Source organism: Xenopus laevis, chromosome 7S (assembly GCF_017654675.1).
Source record: "Xenopus laevis strain J_2021 chromosome 7S, Xenopus_laevis_v10.1, whole genome shotgun sequence".
NCBI lineage: Eukaryota > Metazoa > Chordata > Amphibia > Anura > Pipidae > Xenopus > Xenopus laevis.
This window is the reverse complement of record NC_054384.1, coordinates 94,641,957-94,656,376: the sequence shown is the minus strand read 5'-3', so window position 1 is coordinate 94,656,376 and position 14,420 is coordinate 94,641,957. Positions and strand designations below refer to the sequence as shown.

General features: G+C 42.2%; 1 protein-coding gene across 1 annotated transcript; it reads left to right on the top strand.

Annotated features, from left to right (window-relative positions):
- Window positions 1-3,499: 3,499 nt before the first annotated feature.
- LOC121396049 (toll-like receptor 13) lies at window positions 3,500-4,474 on the top strand. The gene has a single exon (XM_041570641.1). The coding sequence runs from the start codon at window positions 3,500-3,502 to the stop codon at window positions 4,262-4,264; it is 765 nt and encodes a 254-aa protein (XP_041426575.1). The 3' UTR covers window positions 4,265-4,474.
- The last annotated feature ends 9,946 nt before the right edge of the window (window positions 4,475-14,420 follow it).

The following is a 14,420-nucleotide window of genomic DNA, read 5'->3' as shown; positions in this document are numbered from 1 at the left end:
ACCTCTTAATTGTGGGAGAAAACAGACTGAAATGGGGGTGATCTAGAGATGCAAACTGAAATGGTCAGATATGACAGGTGAGATCTCTGAGAATACATTCCATTTTGATATAAAGGCTTTAAATGCTGCAAATTAATAAAGTGTGTAAAATGGTATTTGGACAGTTGTAGCCCACCCAAACAAAAATGTTACCCTGCTCTACTGTTAAAAAACAAAAATGTCCCAGTATAGGTATGACTTCTCTAAAGGTGGCCCATATACCGGCAGATTTTGTCCAACATTACATTGATGGGTTGCACACGATTGTATCGATTCAACAAAATCCTCCCAAAAGATGATCAGACAGGTTTAAACGTTTTATTTGTGAGTTGATGAAATTGGTGAGTGGATGGTACTTTGAGATAATCATCATTAAATGATCATTCAGTGCTCAAGTCTTTTGAGAACATAAACAAAGGGTTAAAATATGTGAGATCTTGGAGCCAACACAACCAAAGTCTCCTCATATATTGTTTACCATTGATGGGTTAAATGTTCATTCAAGTGATTGTGGAGACAACAGATCATTCACAGAACACCAACTACAGTGGCATCTTAACAGCCTTGAAAGCTTGAAAGTTCCTGCTTACTGAATGAACCTGCCCAGCAGTTTGTTGGTTGCGATTGTTATAATTATCCTTGGATTGTATCCAGTGATATCCAGATGTAGGACCTTTGGTAAAGCTGATCATCAAACAATGAATTGGTAATAACTACTGAGTACAAACGTTGGCACACGTAGCGCAGTGATTTTTTTTGACCACACCCCTTTTTGTGGCTACACCCCCTAATAACCACATTCATCAAAATTTGGAAGGTTATGATTCGGCTTTTTTCAGCAGGATTCGGATTCGGCCCGAATCCTTCTGCCAGGCTGAACCGAATTTGCATATGCAAAGTAGGGGCGGGAGGGAAATTGTGTGACTTTTTGTCACAAAACAAGGAAGTAAAAATTGATTTGCCCTTTTTGCATATGCAAATTAGGATTTGGTTCGGTATTCGGCTGAATCTTTCGCAAAGGATTCGGGGGTTAGGCCAAATCCAAAATAGTGGATTCGATGCCTCCCTACTAAATTGCCTAATTTAGTGTTGTTATTGCTGCTGTTTTACTTTTCTGTTACCAGGACATTGTCTGACAGCAGGAACCAGAAATAACCACTGATTTTATATTACAGGTATGGGATCTGTTATACAGAAACCCATTATCCAAAAAGATCCAAACCACTGATTTTATATTACAGGTATGGGATCTGTTATACAGAAACCCATTATCCAAAAAGATCCAATTTCCTTTTTCTCTGTAATAATAAAACAGTACCTTGTACTTGATCCAAACTAAGATGTAATTAATCCTTTTTGGAAGCAGAACCAGCCTATTGGATTTATTTAATATTTATATGATTTTCTAGTAGGTATGAAGATCGAAATTACGGAAAGATCCGTTATCTGGAAAGCCCCAGGTCCTGAACATTCCAGATAACAGGTCCCATACCTGTACATGATTATCTATACTATTCCTACAAAGAAATAGCAGTAGTAAATGGGAGCAGATTACACTATGGAACCTGTAATGATACGTTCATAAGTATTTGGTACTTGGGCACCTGCATTTAAAAAAAAAAAAAAGATTTGTGGTTGCTGGAGTGTCAATCAAGAAAAAACAGTCTGATTCAAAATTCATGAAGCAGAAATGTATTGTTTTGGAAGTTCTGCATTGTATCTGTATATTAATTTTCTAGTAAGCCTCCTGAGTGCAAGTTGAGTGAAGCTATAATGAGATCCAGTAAAGTGTCTTGTTTATTTTTTTATTTCTTTTCTTGTAAGTGTGTGTGAGGGATATTACCTACCGGTACTCTGTCCTGTGTGTTGACGCCATCTGCAATTTCATAATAATTCAGTTTCCTACTTTTTCCTGGCCAGGCACATTGGTGTTATGTATGATTGTAATATCAGTCTGAGAGCTTGCACTGTAGCAGGGATTTTCATTCTCCATAGCAGCTTACATGGACAATATTATGCACCATGTTGTTATGTCTAAGGATATCAGAGGTCACAAAACAGTTCCACAGTAAAGGTGCCCAGACTTGCACCAATATTATCAATATAGATAGAAAAGAGAAAACCGTTTCAGAGAGGCAATCAAGCTGACCTGGTCTCTTTATTTTTACTTTTTGTAAAAGAGTGAGAGCTGCCACCAAATACAAGCAAATCCTTTGGGTTGTGTCCATTGACAAACACATGTTGTTTTACCCCAGTGATGATCATAGCTAAAGTAAGTGAGTGTAATAACCCAGTGTCAGGTGCAAGTGGATGAGAAATGACAGACCACCAAGTGTTCTCTGGGCTTTTAGAGGCAGCATTTGTTTGCTGTGCCTGGAACAGGAGGATAGAGTAACACTTAGGGGCTTATTTACTAAAACTCGTTTTTTTTTCTCTTTCGTATTTTACCTGAAACAAACTCGACAAAACTCCCATCCATGAACTTGGCTCATTTACTAATATTTCAGGTTGAAAAAAATTGGATTATAAAAATTCGATTTATGTTTTTTGCGTTAACAAACAAATAATTCGAATCGTACGACTTTATCAAATAGCCACCTGAAAAACTCAAATGTATCAAATTTTCAAGCGAAAACCAGCGTCAAACACCCCAGGACATCTTCAACTAGTTAAAGGGACAGCTGCCATTGACTTTTATGTGAATTCAACAGGTTTTCAGATTCCAATTTTTTCAGCTTCAGGGCATAATACATCTTTAAAATTGTATTTCTAATAATTTGAGTTTTTTTCATGAAAAAAATAAACTAGAAAATATAGATTTTTCATAAATAACCCCCTTAGGGTTTGGGCTGCCTGGAGAAGAATTGTATAGTATTCAGTGGTGTGCCTGCAGCCGGAGAGTTACATTACACCAAGGGGGTTATTTATTAAAGTCTGATTTTTTTCTGGTTAGAGTTTTAAAGGGGAAAACACCATGTTTTCATGTGGAAAAAATAGAATTTTTCATGATTTCTTAAACCCCAAGGCTGTTAAAAGTCAGACTAAAAAAGTACTCCATCTCAAACCTGTCGAGGTCATGTAGAAGTCAATGGCAGATGTCCCATTGACATTTTGAAGATATCCTTAACTGTGATGGGTTTCGTACAATAATCTGAAGAGTTTTCGGCTGTCAAATCCGATTTGGATTTCTTGACAATTTTATAAAGACTTTTTCCTGCACCAGATTTTTTTTGGGTTAATTTATCGACAAAAAAAAGGTAAATATGTGCACAGGAGTTTGGTCAAAGTGGTTTAAATAAAATAATAAGACTTTTTTTGGCTTTTAGCAATAAAAAACCCAAATGTATGGTATACGTATATACATATAAATATCAAAGTTTTTGAGAACTTGACTCAATTGAAATACCTGGACCTGCGCAAATGCCCCCTTAGCTGCACCTGCAACAATGCTGAACTGCAAATGTGGTTTAGAAAGGCCCCTCTGCAGATTGTCCATCCTTATAACCTGACATGTCCTGGCAATGAAAACTCTTACTTTCATGACTTTGACATCCATGTCTGTGATAAGGAATTTAAACTGAAGCTCTTTTGCTCATCCTTTCCCAGCATTTTGCTCTTGATCATCATTCCCATTGTATACAGCAAGTTCTACTGGCGGATCAAGTACAATTACTTTCTCTTTGTTGCCTGGCTACATGAACGATGGAAGTCAGAAAAAGAACTCTATAAATATGATGCTTTTGTCTCTTACAATACCCATGATGAGGAATGGGTATATAAAATGATGCTAAATATGCTAGAGACCTCAGCTCTTGGTCTCTGCCTCCATCACCGGGACTTCCAGCTTGGTAGAGACATCATAGACAATATTGTGGACAGTATACACAACTGCCATAAAACCATTTGTGTTGTGAGCCGGAGCTACCTGCAGAGTGAGTGGTGCTCCCTAGAGATGCAGCTCGCCAGCTACAAACTCTTTGATGAGATGAGGGATGTCCTTGTACTTATCTTATTAGATGATATCCCAGACAGAGAGCTTTCCACTTATCACAGGATGAGGAAGCTGATGCTGAAGAAAACATATATTACCTGGTCAGCTGAATCTGAAGCACAAGAGTTGTTTTGGACTAAAGTTGAAGAGGCAGTGTTGGGCAGAAGGCCCTCAGAAGTTGTAGTGGGAGCAAAAATTAGAAAGCTTAATCATTGTTCAGCTGAGGAGTACTAAGTGCTGAGAGTGGATAGATGAAGGCCAGTGCCTAACCCTGAGTATGCAATGCAGTCCTTTCCCACATGATATTACCCACTCTGCTGCTGTAAACGCAACCTACTATACCAATAATCTCACAGCCACAGATGCCTTCCCAGAGGCTATAATTCCCACTGTTACTATAGGCACCATCTTTTCCTACTATACCTGCTATCCAACAGCCACAGTCCCTTCCCAGAGACTATTATCCACTGTTACTATAGGCACCATCTCTCCCTACTATACCTGCTATCCCACAGTCACACTCCCTTCCCAGAGACTATTATCCACTGTTACTATAGGCACCATCTCTCCCTACTATACCTGCTATCCCACAGTCACACTCCCTTCCCAGAGACTATTATCCCACTGTTACTATAGGCACCATCTCTCCCTACTATACCTGCTATCCCACAGTCACACTCCCTTCCCAGAGACTATTATCCACTTTTACTATAGGCACCATCTCTCCCTACTATACCTGCTATCCCACAGTCACACTCCCTTCCCAGAGACTATTATCCACTGTTACTATAGGCACCATCTCTCCCTACTATACCTGCTATCCCACAGTCACACTCCCTTCCCAGAGACTATTATCCCACTGTTACTATAGGCACCATCTCTCCCTACTATACCTGCTATCCCACAGTCACAGTCCCTTCTCAGTAGGGATGGGCGAATAAATTCGCCATGGTTAAATTTGCGGCGAATTTCTGCGTTTCGCCGCGGGCGAATTTTTCGCGAAATTGCGGCAAAAATTCGCCTCGCGACTCGTTTCGCTGCGCGTCGAAATTTTCGACGCGCGACAAGCCGCGACGCCGCTAATGTGCGTCAAATAAAAAAGACGCGCGACAAACTGAACGTCACCCACAGCAGCCAATAAGATGTGAGCCATCCCTGAGCCATCCCACTGGCTATATAAGGATCTGCAGAGGCGGCCATTACTCGTGGCGTTTCTGGTAGAGGTAGAGAGAGCAGGATAGTGAGAGATTTGTGTGTGATTTAGCTAGTGGAGTTTGTGTAGAGAGCTTTTTTTCAGTGCAAGTGGAGGTTGTGGATTTCAGTTTACTGTTTTCCCTCTTCTGCTTGCCTGCTCACCACCCAATAGCCCTTTTTAGGGCTAACTGTCTTTGTCTTTGTCTGTGCTGGTGTGTGTACTCCTTGTGGGGACACACTTCTGCTGAGGGGATTTAGTTGAGGGTTTTATTTTTTTCTCCTTTCCTTCCCCGAAATATCCAAACCCCCCCCTTATATATATATATATTTTTTTTTAAGTTTAGTTGCCCAATATGACGGGCCGTGGGAGAGGGGGGAGGGGTGGTGGTGGTGGTGGTGGTGGTGGGAAGAAGGGTGGGATAGGGAGGCGTGGCCGAGGAAGAGGCCGTGGTGCTGGCCGCGGGCATCCAACCCCACAACAGCCCAGCCCATGTGCCATGCCCAGTCTGGGCACTGTAAATCAGTCGCAGCACAAGCTGCCATCAAAGCAGCTGCCATCACAGCAGCAGCTGCAACAACAACAGCAGCAGCTGCAACAACAACAGCAGCAGCCGCAACAACAGCAGCAGCAGCAAATGCCACAGCAGCAGGTGGCTGTGGGTCGCAGCAGCCGGGCAACTGGTCCACGTAGGACTGTGCCCGATTTTTTTGCCACTGCTTCGCGACCCATACGCTCGCAGCAGGCAGAGGCAGTGGTAGACTGGCTGACCCAGGCTACCTCGTCTGCAGCGGGCACCAGTGAGCGGCAGGAGGTGGCATCACCTGCTAGCTCAGTGTGGGATGACACCCCATCCCTCTTATTTGATCCTGAGGTGGACTTGGGCCCAGACACCCTGGATCTTTTTGATGATCAGGCAGGAATGGGGGGGGCCATGTCACAGCCCACATCAGTAGGGGATATTGGGCAGGGTCCCCTTATGGCAGGGCAGCAAGTTGCTGGTGTGGGGTCAGACACCAGCATGCTGGATGTGGGTATTGATGCCATGTATGAGGCAGGGTCTGGTCTGGGGGAGGACGATGACAGGGACAGACCCTGGGAGCCGGCTCCAGAGGATAACAGCAGGATAACACAACGATGACTATTCTTAATCGGAGTCATTAAAATTACATTACATAGTATTTCAGAATCATTACAATTACATGATGTAAATATAAGGTTCATTCACATAAACATATGGTTTATTCATTTTTATCTGCGATACAAAGCATCCAGATACTATCTGTTCAGATTTATTAGTTGTACTTGTGTTAGTAATCTACTATTAGATATATGAAGTACAGATGGTACTTTTTGGTTAAACAGTGATATAGAGTAGTAGTAGATACCATTACCAGTTGACCAGAGGTAATGTGAAAAAATCCACAAACGTTAAAAGTTTAAGAAACTTGCAAAATGGGAGCCATTTTTTCAAGATAGGAGTCCTCTAACAATGCAGGGCATGTGTGTAGCAGTATACTAAGTGAAACACGCATGTGTATTGGTCTTCCCATGGAGTCCAATCCAATTCAGCACATTCAGACACAAAGCAAAAGATACCATGTTCATTTATCATCACAGACTGCAAAGCTTGAAACTAAGGGGAAAATTTTTATTTGTAGGCCCAAAGGTGAAAAAAGGTTATACAAACAAAACATCCATAGAAGATGGGCTTCATCAAATTGCACTGCGCGTCAAAAACAACGTTGCGCGTTAAAACACTTACTTGCGTCCGCGACAAAATCGGGCCGCGCGTCTCGTTTCGCGAATTTTTCGCCGTTTCGCGAATTTCGCTGGAAATTCGCGAATTATTCGGCGAAACGCGACAGATTCGCCCATCACTGCTTCTCAGAGATAATTATACCACTGCTACTATAGACACCATCTCTCCCTACTATACCTGCTATCCCACAGTCACACTCCCTTCCCAGAGACTATTATCCACTGTTACTATAGACACCATCTCTCCCCTACTATACCTGCTATCCCACAGTCACACTCCCTTCCCAGAGACTATTATCCACTGTTACTATAGACACCATCTCTCCCCTACTATACCTGCTATCCCACAGTCACACTCCCTTCCCAGAGACTATTATCCCACTGTTACTATAGGCTCCATCTCTCCCTACTATACCTGCTATCCCACAGTCACACTCCCTTCCCAGAGACTATTATCCCACTGTTACTATAGGCTCCATCTCTCCCTACTATACCTGCTATCCCACAGTCACACTCCCTTCCCAGAGACTATTATCCACTGTTACTATAGACACCATCTCTCCCCTACTATACCTGCTATCCCACAGTCACACTCCCTTCCCAGAGACTATTATCCCACTGTTACTATAGACACTATCTCTCCCTACTATACCTGCTATCCCACAGTCACACTCCCTTCCCAGAGACTATTATCCACTGTTACTATAGGCACCATCTCTCCCTACTATACCTGCTATCCCACAGTCACACTCCCTTCCCAGAGACTATTATCCCACTGTTACTATAGACACCATCTCTCCCTACTATACCTGCTATCCCACAGTCACACTCCCTTCCCAGAGACTATTATCCCACTGTTACTATAGACACCATCTCTCCCTACTATACCTGCTATCTCACAGCCACAGTCCCTTCCCAGAGACTATTATCCCACTGTTACTATAGACACCATCTCTTCGTACTATGCCACAGCCACAGGCTATTATTCCCAGTGTTATTATTGGCTCTGCTGCTCTGTCTAAATAGTCAAAAGGCAAGAGCACAGCTGAACTGTTTCATAGTATTCCTACTAGGGATGCAGCAAACCCACTATTTTAGTATTTGGACGAATCCCGAATCCTTTGCAAAAGATTCAGCCAAATACTGATCCATATGCAAATTAGGGAAATCAGGGAGAACGTGTGACATTTGGATACGGTTCGAATCCTAGATGTGGTGCATCCATAATTCCTACCTCAAACTGCTGTTTTGTGGGCCCCAAAGTATGTGCGATGCCCCTGTTTAGACCCCCATAAGGTAAGCTCTGTACCAAACCATCATCTGAAACACCACTAGTACGCTGTAGGGAGGTCCTGCTGTTTGAACTGTCAAATTATAAACTATATTAGCTAAGGAAACCATGGTGATCCTTTACTGTATGTGATAAATTGTATATATTTAAATTGCTAAAATTGCAGATTTTTCAATTGCTAAAATTAATTAAAATGAATGATATACATATATATTACATATCTGTAAGACTTTTTTCCATTGGCTTTATGAATTTGTCATTATAGGGCCAATTTAAAAATGGGGGGGGTAAACATGCAAACCCATTTTTTAAACCTAATATTTGGAAGACCTGCCCATCTGCCACATACAATGCTGTTTTTGGCACCTGGACAGTTTAATAAAGCATCATAGATCCAATCATGCTAATACAATCAACACCATACTTCCATGATGTCTCTGACCCCATGTTGGTTCTACTAAACAGATTATGTTGATTGGAGTAAGAAAAACAAAAACCCACAGCAAATCCAACTGACTTATTACTATAGATATCATTGCTAATGCTGAGCTGACAGCTTTTATTGGCTTACTGTATGTAGGGATTTGCTTGGTCAGTCCAAAAAACTTTTCTAGTCATGTCTTATCTTCCTCTGTATAGCGCCTTCCCGCTCTATGTTTTCTTCTTCATTGCTGATTGCCCATTTTCCATGCTTTATCTTTCTGCTCATTTCTCTTTTTCTCCCCTTCATGCCTTCTCTTCCATCTCATTGCCCTTTCCCACATTTCCACATCTTCTCCTCCTTATTTTTCTTCATCTCTATATATACTATTCCTCTTCACTGCTCCTTCCCTCACCTTTATGTTTTACCTTCCTCCCAATTGCTACTTCCCTTCATATCCATTCCCTTCTCCTCTTCCTTGTTTATTCACTCATCTCCATGCTTTATCTTCATCCTATTTTCTCCTTTTCTCATCTCTATTCTTTTTCTTTCTTATGACTGATCATTCCCTCCTCGCCATGCTTTCCTTTCTTTCTCATTACTACTTCTCCATTTGTCTTTATTACTCATCTCCAAGCTTTCTCTTCTTCAGTGTTCCTTTCCACATCTCCATGCCATTTCTTTTTCCACATTGCTTCTCCCCTCAAGGCTTAGGGTAGGGACACACTGGGCGATTTGGGGAGTTTTAGTCGCCTGGCGACTAATCGCCGCGACTTTTCTCCCCGAATGCCTCCCCTCGCTCTGCGCCTGGCTAAAATGAAAAATCGCCTGCGCTAATCACACGCGGCGATTCGTTTTCCGAAGTCGCCCGAAGTTTCCTCGTGAGGCAACTTCGGGCGATTTCGGAAAATGAATCGCCGCGTGTGATTAGCGCAGGCGATTTTTCATTTTAGCCAGGCGCAGAGCGAGGGGAGGCATTCGGGGAGAAAAGTCGCGGCGATTAGTCGCCAGGCGACTAAAACTCCCCAAATCGCCCAGTGTGTCCCTACCCTAACTCAACAAATATTATGTGTTTATAATGCTTTAACTGGAGGCTTTAAAGCCAAAACTATTGTGTTGGAGACCAATAGTCCCCCCCATGTTTGTTTACAGTGTAATATCATGAACACAAAATTACCCAATAAACTTCATCTGTAAGGTAAGAGCAAGATACGTGACTTTGTGCTGGTAAGCAGGAATTAGTTAGTGAAGTTGGGCAAATCAGTTCAGTACAATCTGACGTGTGGCAGTGGTCATAAATCAAGCAGGAAAGGCAATAAATCCAATAGGCTGGCTCTGTGACATGCCAACTAAAGCATAGGCTGGGTAACTGGCACACGACTACTACACTAACAGTGAACGTGATGAGAGCAGGCTGTGTGCACCTGAATGCCCACAGCTGAACTATAAAAGTCTTGGATAGTCCTATGGAATCTGGAGGATGTAATTTAAAAACAGCTAAATGTCTGTATTTTGGACATCCTAACATACAAATCAAAATAAAGTTACTGCAGAATATAATAGTTATGTTTATTTTTTATTCTGGTCATTTTTTGGCCAAGGCTCAATCTGTGGGCCCATGCCTTTTACTTCTTGACCTACATCAGACCCTGCCACCTGCCTGAAAATGGTTAACACTAATGGTATCACCCAAACAGTTGTACCAACAGAGTTTTATGAGAAACTGCTTTACATGAAGATTTTTATTGCCTGAAACTGGCCATACATAAGTCTCAACCGATGCAGCCCTCGACCAATGGCTCCCTGTAAGTCCACAGTATTGGATCAGCCCTGCATGTGGGTGGCCAAATGAGGTGGATCTTTAAATGTACGGCCAGCTTTACATTGTACATGCGTGTTATTAACATCAGTGGAGCCAGCTCTGGGAATGTTATCAAATGTCTGGCCTTGCTAAAATATGAGGTGAAAGTGCATGCGGCTGGAAGTGTTTCATAAGGCAAATAAAAATAAACTTTTACAAAACAAAGGTGACCGAACAATACAAAAGCAGATGTCATTTGCATGCATTCTGAATGGCGTTTAATGATGACATCCAAATCAGACACAGAAATCACAAGACGGAAGCATAAACTGCCTTACATTCTTTGCATGTTTCTATAGAGTAACACAGATTGGCACAGGGTCATGTGTACACTGAGGTTTAATTACCTGTTTATTTGGTTTAGTTCAATTAGTGCTGCTCTGTGGGGCCTCGCTTCGTACAAACCCCTGGCCAGTCACTATTTTCAATATTACACGTACCCACTTCTCTTTGCATAATTTGTAATATCATATTGTACCCCCTTTCTAGATGCTGATCTTGCAGATTCTTATGTAAGGAATATCTATTATGAACTTTAATGACTTTACAAAGTCAGAGTCTGAGGAAGAACTAGAGGAACTAAGTGTAATAGTCATATTCCTGCTGCTATAGAAACCAAACTAAATTCTTCTAATAAACCACACTAAAGACATTATTTAAGCCAACAAAAGTACTGTGTCTCTGTAAGATCTTAAAGGGATTATGTCATGATTTTTATGGGCTACTCTTTATTTCTAAATTACACTGTTTACACTGCAAACTATTCACTCTTCCATTTAAAATGTTATTCATCTACCAACAAATGTATTTTTTTAGTTGTAATATTGGTGTGGAGGCGGCCATGTCAGTGCATTGTGCCTGATTCTGAGCTTTGAGAAGGAGCCAGCACTTTAGGATGGAACTGCTTTGAGACAGCTATTGTTTCACCCCTTCCCATGGTATTTTACCATGACCTAGGTTGTACTCCCTTGCCCCACCTAGTGGTAGACATAAGAATAGCTCCAAGCAGGATAAAGCAGGGTTTTTAGTACTTTTACCAATGCAAACAAATCCTTCCACAGAGGTGCTTCAGTGCACTTCCCAAGTTTAGATGCCGTGATGCTTCTATGCTCTTAGACCTCACTGCTGGTCTTCAATGTAACCATAAATTAGGAAAATGAGGAGAGCAATCCAGAAGCAGAATTCTGCTGCAAAGTGTTTTATTACTGACTACCAAATACACTTCATCAGAGGTGTCAGGTAGCTATGTGGTTAGCAACCCACTGTTCTGTTGATGGGCTCCTGATGGTCTTCAGGGGAAGGAAAGAGGGGTGATATCACTCCAACTTGCAGTGCAATAGTAAAGAGTGACTGAAGTTTATCAGAGTCACATGACCTGAGAGCCCCCGGGAAACTGACAATATGTCTAGCCCCATGCCAAATTTCAATGCAGAATTCTTCTAGAGCAGCGCTATTAACTGTTGCGTTCTAGAAAGAAACATGTTTTCCGGTGACAGTATCCTTTACAATGAATACAAAAAACAGCCAGGTTACTTGTTTCCTGATAGAATTGGCCATAGCCATTGGCCGTATCAGCTCCACAGGGGCTGATATGGTTTATGTATAGTTTCAGCAAAGTCTCATGTGCACTATCCTTTAAGAGGGAGGGGGCGATGGAGGACACCGGCCTTCGGGCACCCCCACGGCAAATCTGGCCCTGGCCAGGGGCCCAGAAGACCTTAGATCATGGGCCCACTCTCCAAACTGTTTTTATTCTTCTCCTCACTCAACCTCTTTATTCTAGTCTTTTTTCTTTATATACTATAATCTATAAATGAAGATTGTCATCCCTGTCTTCCATGCTCCATTTAGCAGCAGAATGCAATGCCTATTAACTTATATTAATTAATATACAAATGGATGCAAGGAACCCTAATGTACAAACAAAACCCCCCAGATCTGTGGATGGCAGGATATAATTGTCCCATAGCATAAAATACTAAATATATATATATATATATATATATATATATATATATATATATCTGGACATGGCTTTTCGGTGCACAGCAGTCTTCCATACTGCATTAAGGCTGTACTGACTCTGCATATGTTTAGCCCAGTGAAGGGCATAATGTGATTAAGAAGGCTGTATCCCTGCCAGCTATCAGCTCTGCAGTGGTTTTGGATCAAGGGTGTTGGACTGCAGTCTCTAATTGTTTATATTGTGCAGAACATGGCTGACACACATCTTTAGTCTTTCTCTTGTAAAAAGACCAATTCATTCTCTTCATAATCTGTTTTTATGGTCCCGGGAGGCTATTAAACGGGAAGTGTGTAACGTACAATTATTTTCCTCTTGTTTGATTTCCTCATTACAAAGTGGTTTAGGCTTACAGCATACAGGTATCACTTCTCTTATACGGGTGTCCAAACATCCCTGTCTATCTGTCAATCTACTGCAGTGATCCCCAACCAATAACTCGTGAGCAACATGTTACTCTCCAACCCCTTGGATGTCCTCAAAGCAGGTGCTTATTTTTGAATTCCAGCATTGAAGCAAGTTTTAATTGCATAAAAAAAAAGTATAGTGCCAAGTAGAGCCTCATGTAGGCAGCACCGTTCCTGTGTATACTGCTGCCTGAGGCAGCTCCAGTAATGCCGCCCCCCCCAGCCGGAATCCTTTTCCGGGGGGAGGCAGTAACGCTAGTGCGGAGAGTGCAATTGGGCTTTCTCGCCCTAGTAAAGCCGAATTTCCGGTTTAAAAACCGGAAATTCGTCTCTTAAAGGCACCAGGAGCGGCTTTTTGCTGCCCCTGGAAACCTAGCTGGCGATGCCCCCTGAGGCGAGCGCCTCGGCTCGCCTCATTGGCGGATCGCCCCTGCCTGTAGGCTGCGGGTCACATAGGGGCTACCAAATAACCAATCACAGCCCTTATTATTCAAATATTTTATTGGATTTTAACAATGGACAGCAAAAAAATAACATAACGGCAGCTACTATCCTGCAGTCTCGATCTGCTTCACATCGTGCTTCACAATCAGTAGCATTAGCTGAGTCATCCACCGGAGGGCAGCAGCACTCAAAATGCCCATATACCATAGAGCAGAGATTCCCAACCAATGGCTTGTGAGCAACATTTTGCTCACCGACCCACCGACCCAGGATGTTGCTCCCAGTGGCCACAAAGCAGGCGCTTATTTTTGAAATTCAGGCTTTGGGGCAAGTTTTAGTTGCATAAAAAATGTGTACTGCCAAACTGAACCTCCTGTAGGCTGCCAGTGCACATGGGACTTATTTTTCACCATCCAGGAACATTTGTCATGCTTGTATTGCTCCTCAGCTCTTTTTACATCTGAATGTGGCTCATATCTATTAAAAAGTTTGGGGACAGCCAATGTCAACTGCAATTTACCCCTTACAAATTCCCCTCCTTCTTAAGAAGTAGCAGTGGTGTAGCTTAGCAATTTTGGTGTGATGTCTTGTGGGGAAGAACCAGGCCAGCTGAAAATGGAATTAAAGTGTAATAATATTACTAGGAACATCACCTAAATTCTCTTAAAGCCTGTCCAGAGGGTAACTAAAAGAAAAAGGATATTTGTTGACAAGAAACAGTTCATTGTAGGCGCCAGTTAAAACTATACAAACTTTTTGTATTTGCAGTTTCCAGCAAAAATGTGCAGTTTCCAGCAAGCGTAATGATGTGAGAATGAAACCACAATTATAGAGAAAGTAGAATGTGGAACAGAAAGCCCTGTGCAATCTGTAGCGAGCGGAACATCAGGGCCCGGCAAGGAGCTGCTGTTTCATCTATATTTAGACTATGTGGAGATTTCCCTGGTGGGAGGTTCTGCCTTTAATGTGTCACAGTCACTATCCATAGCG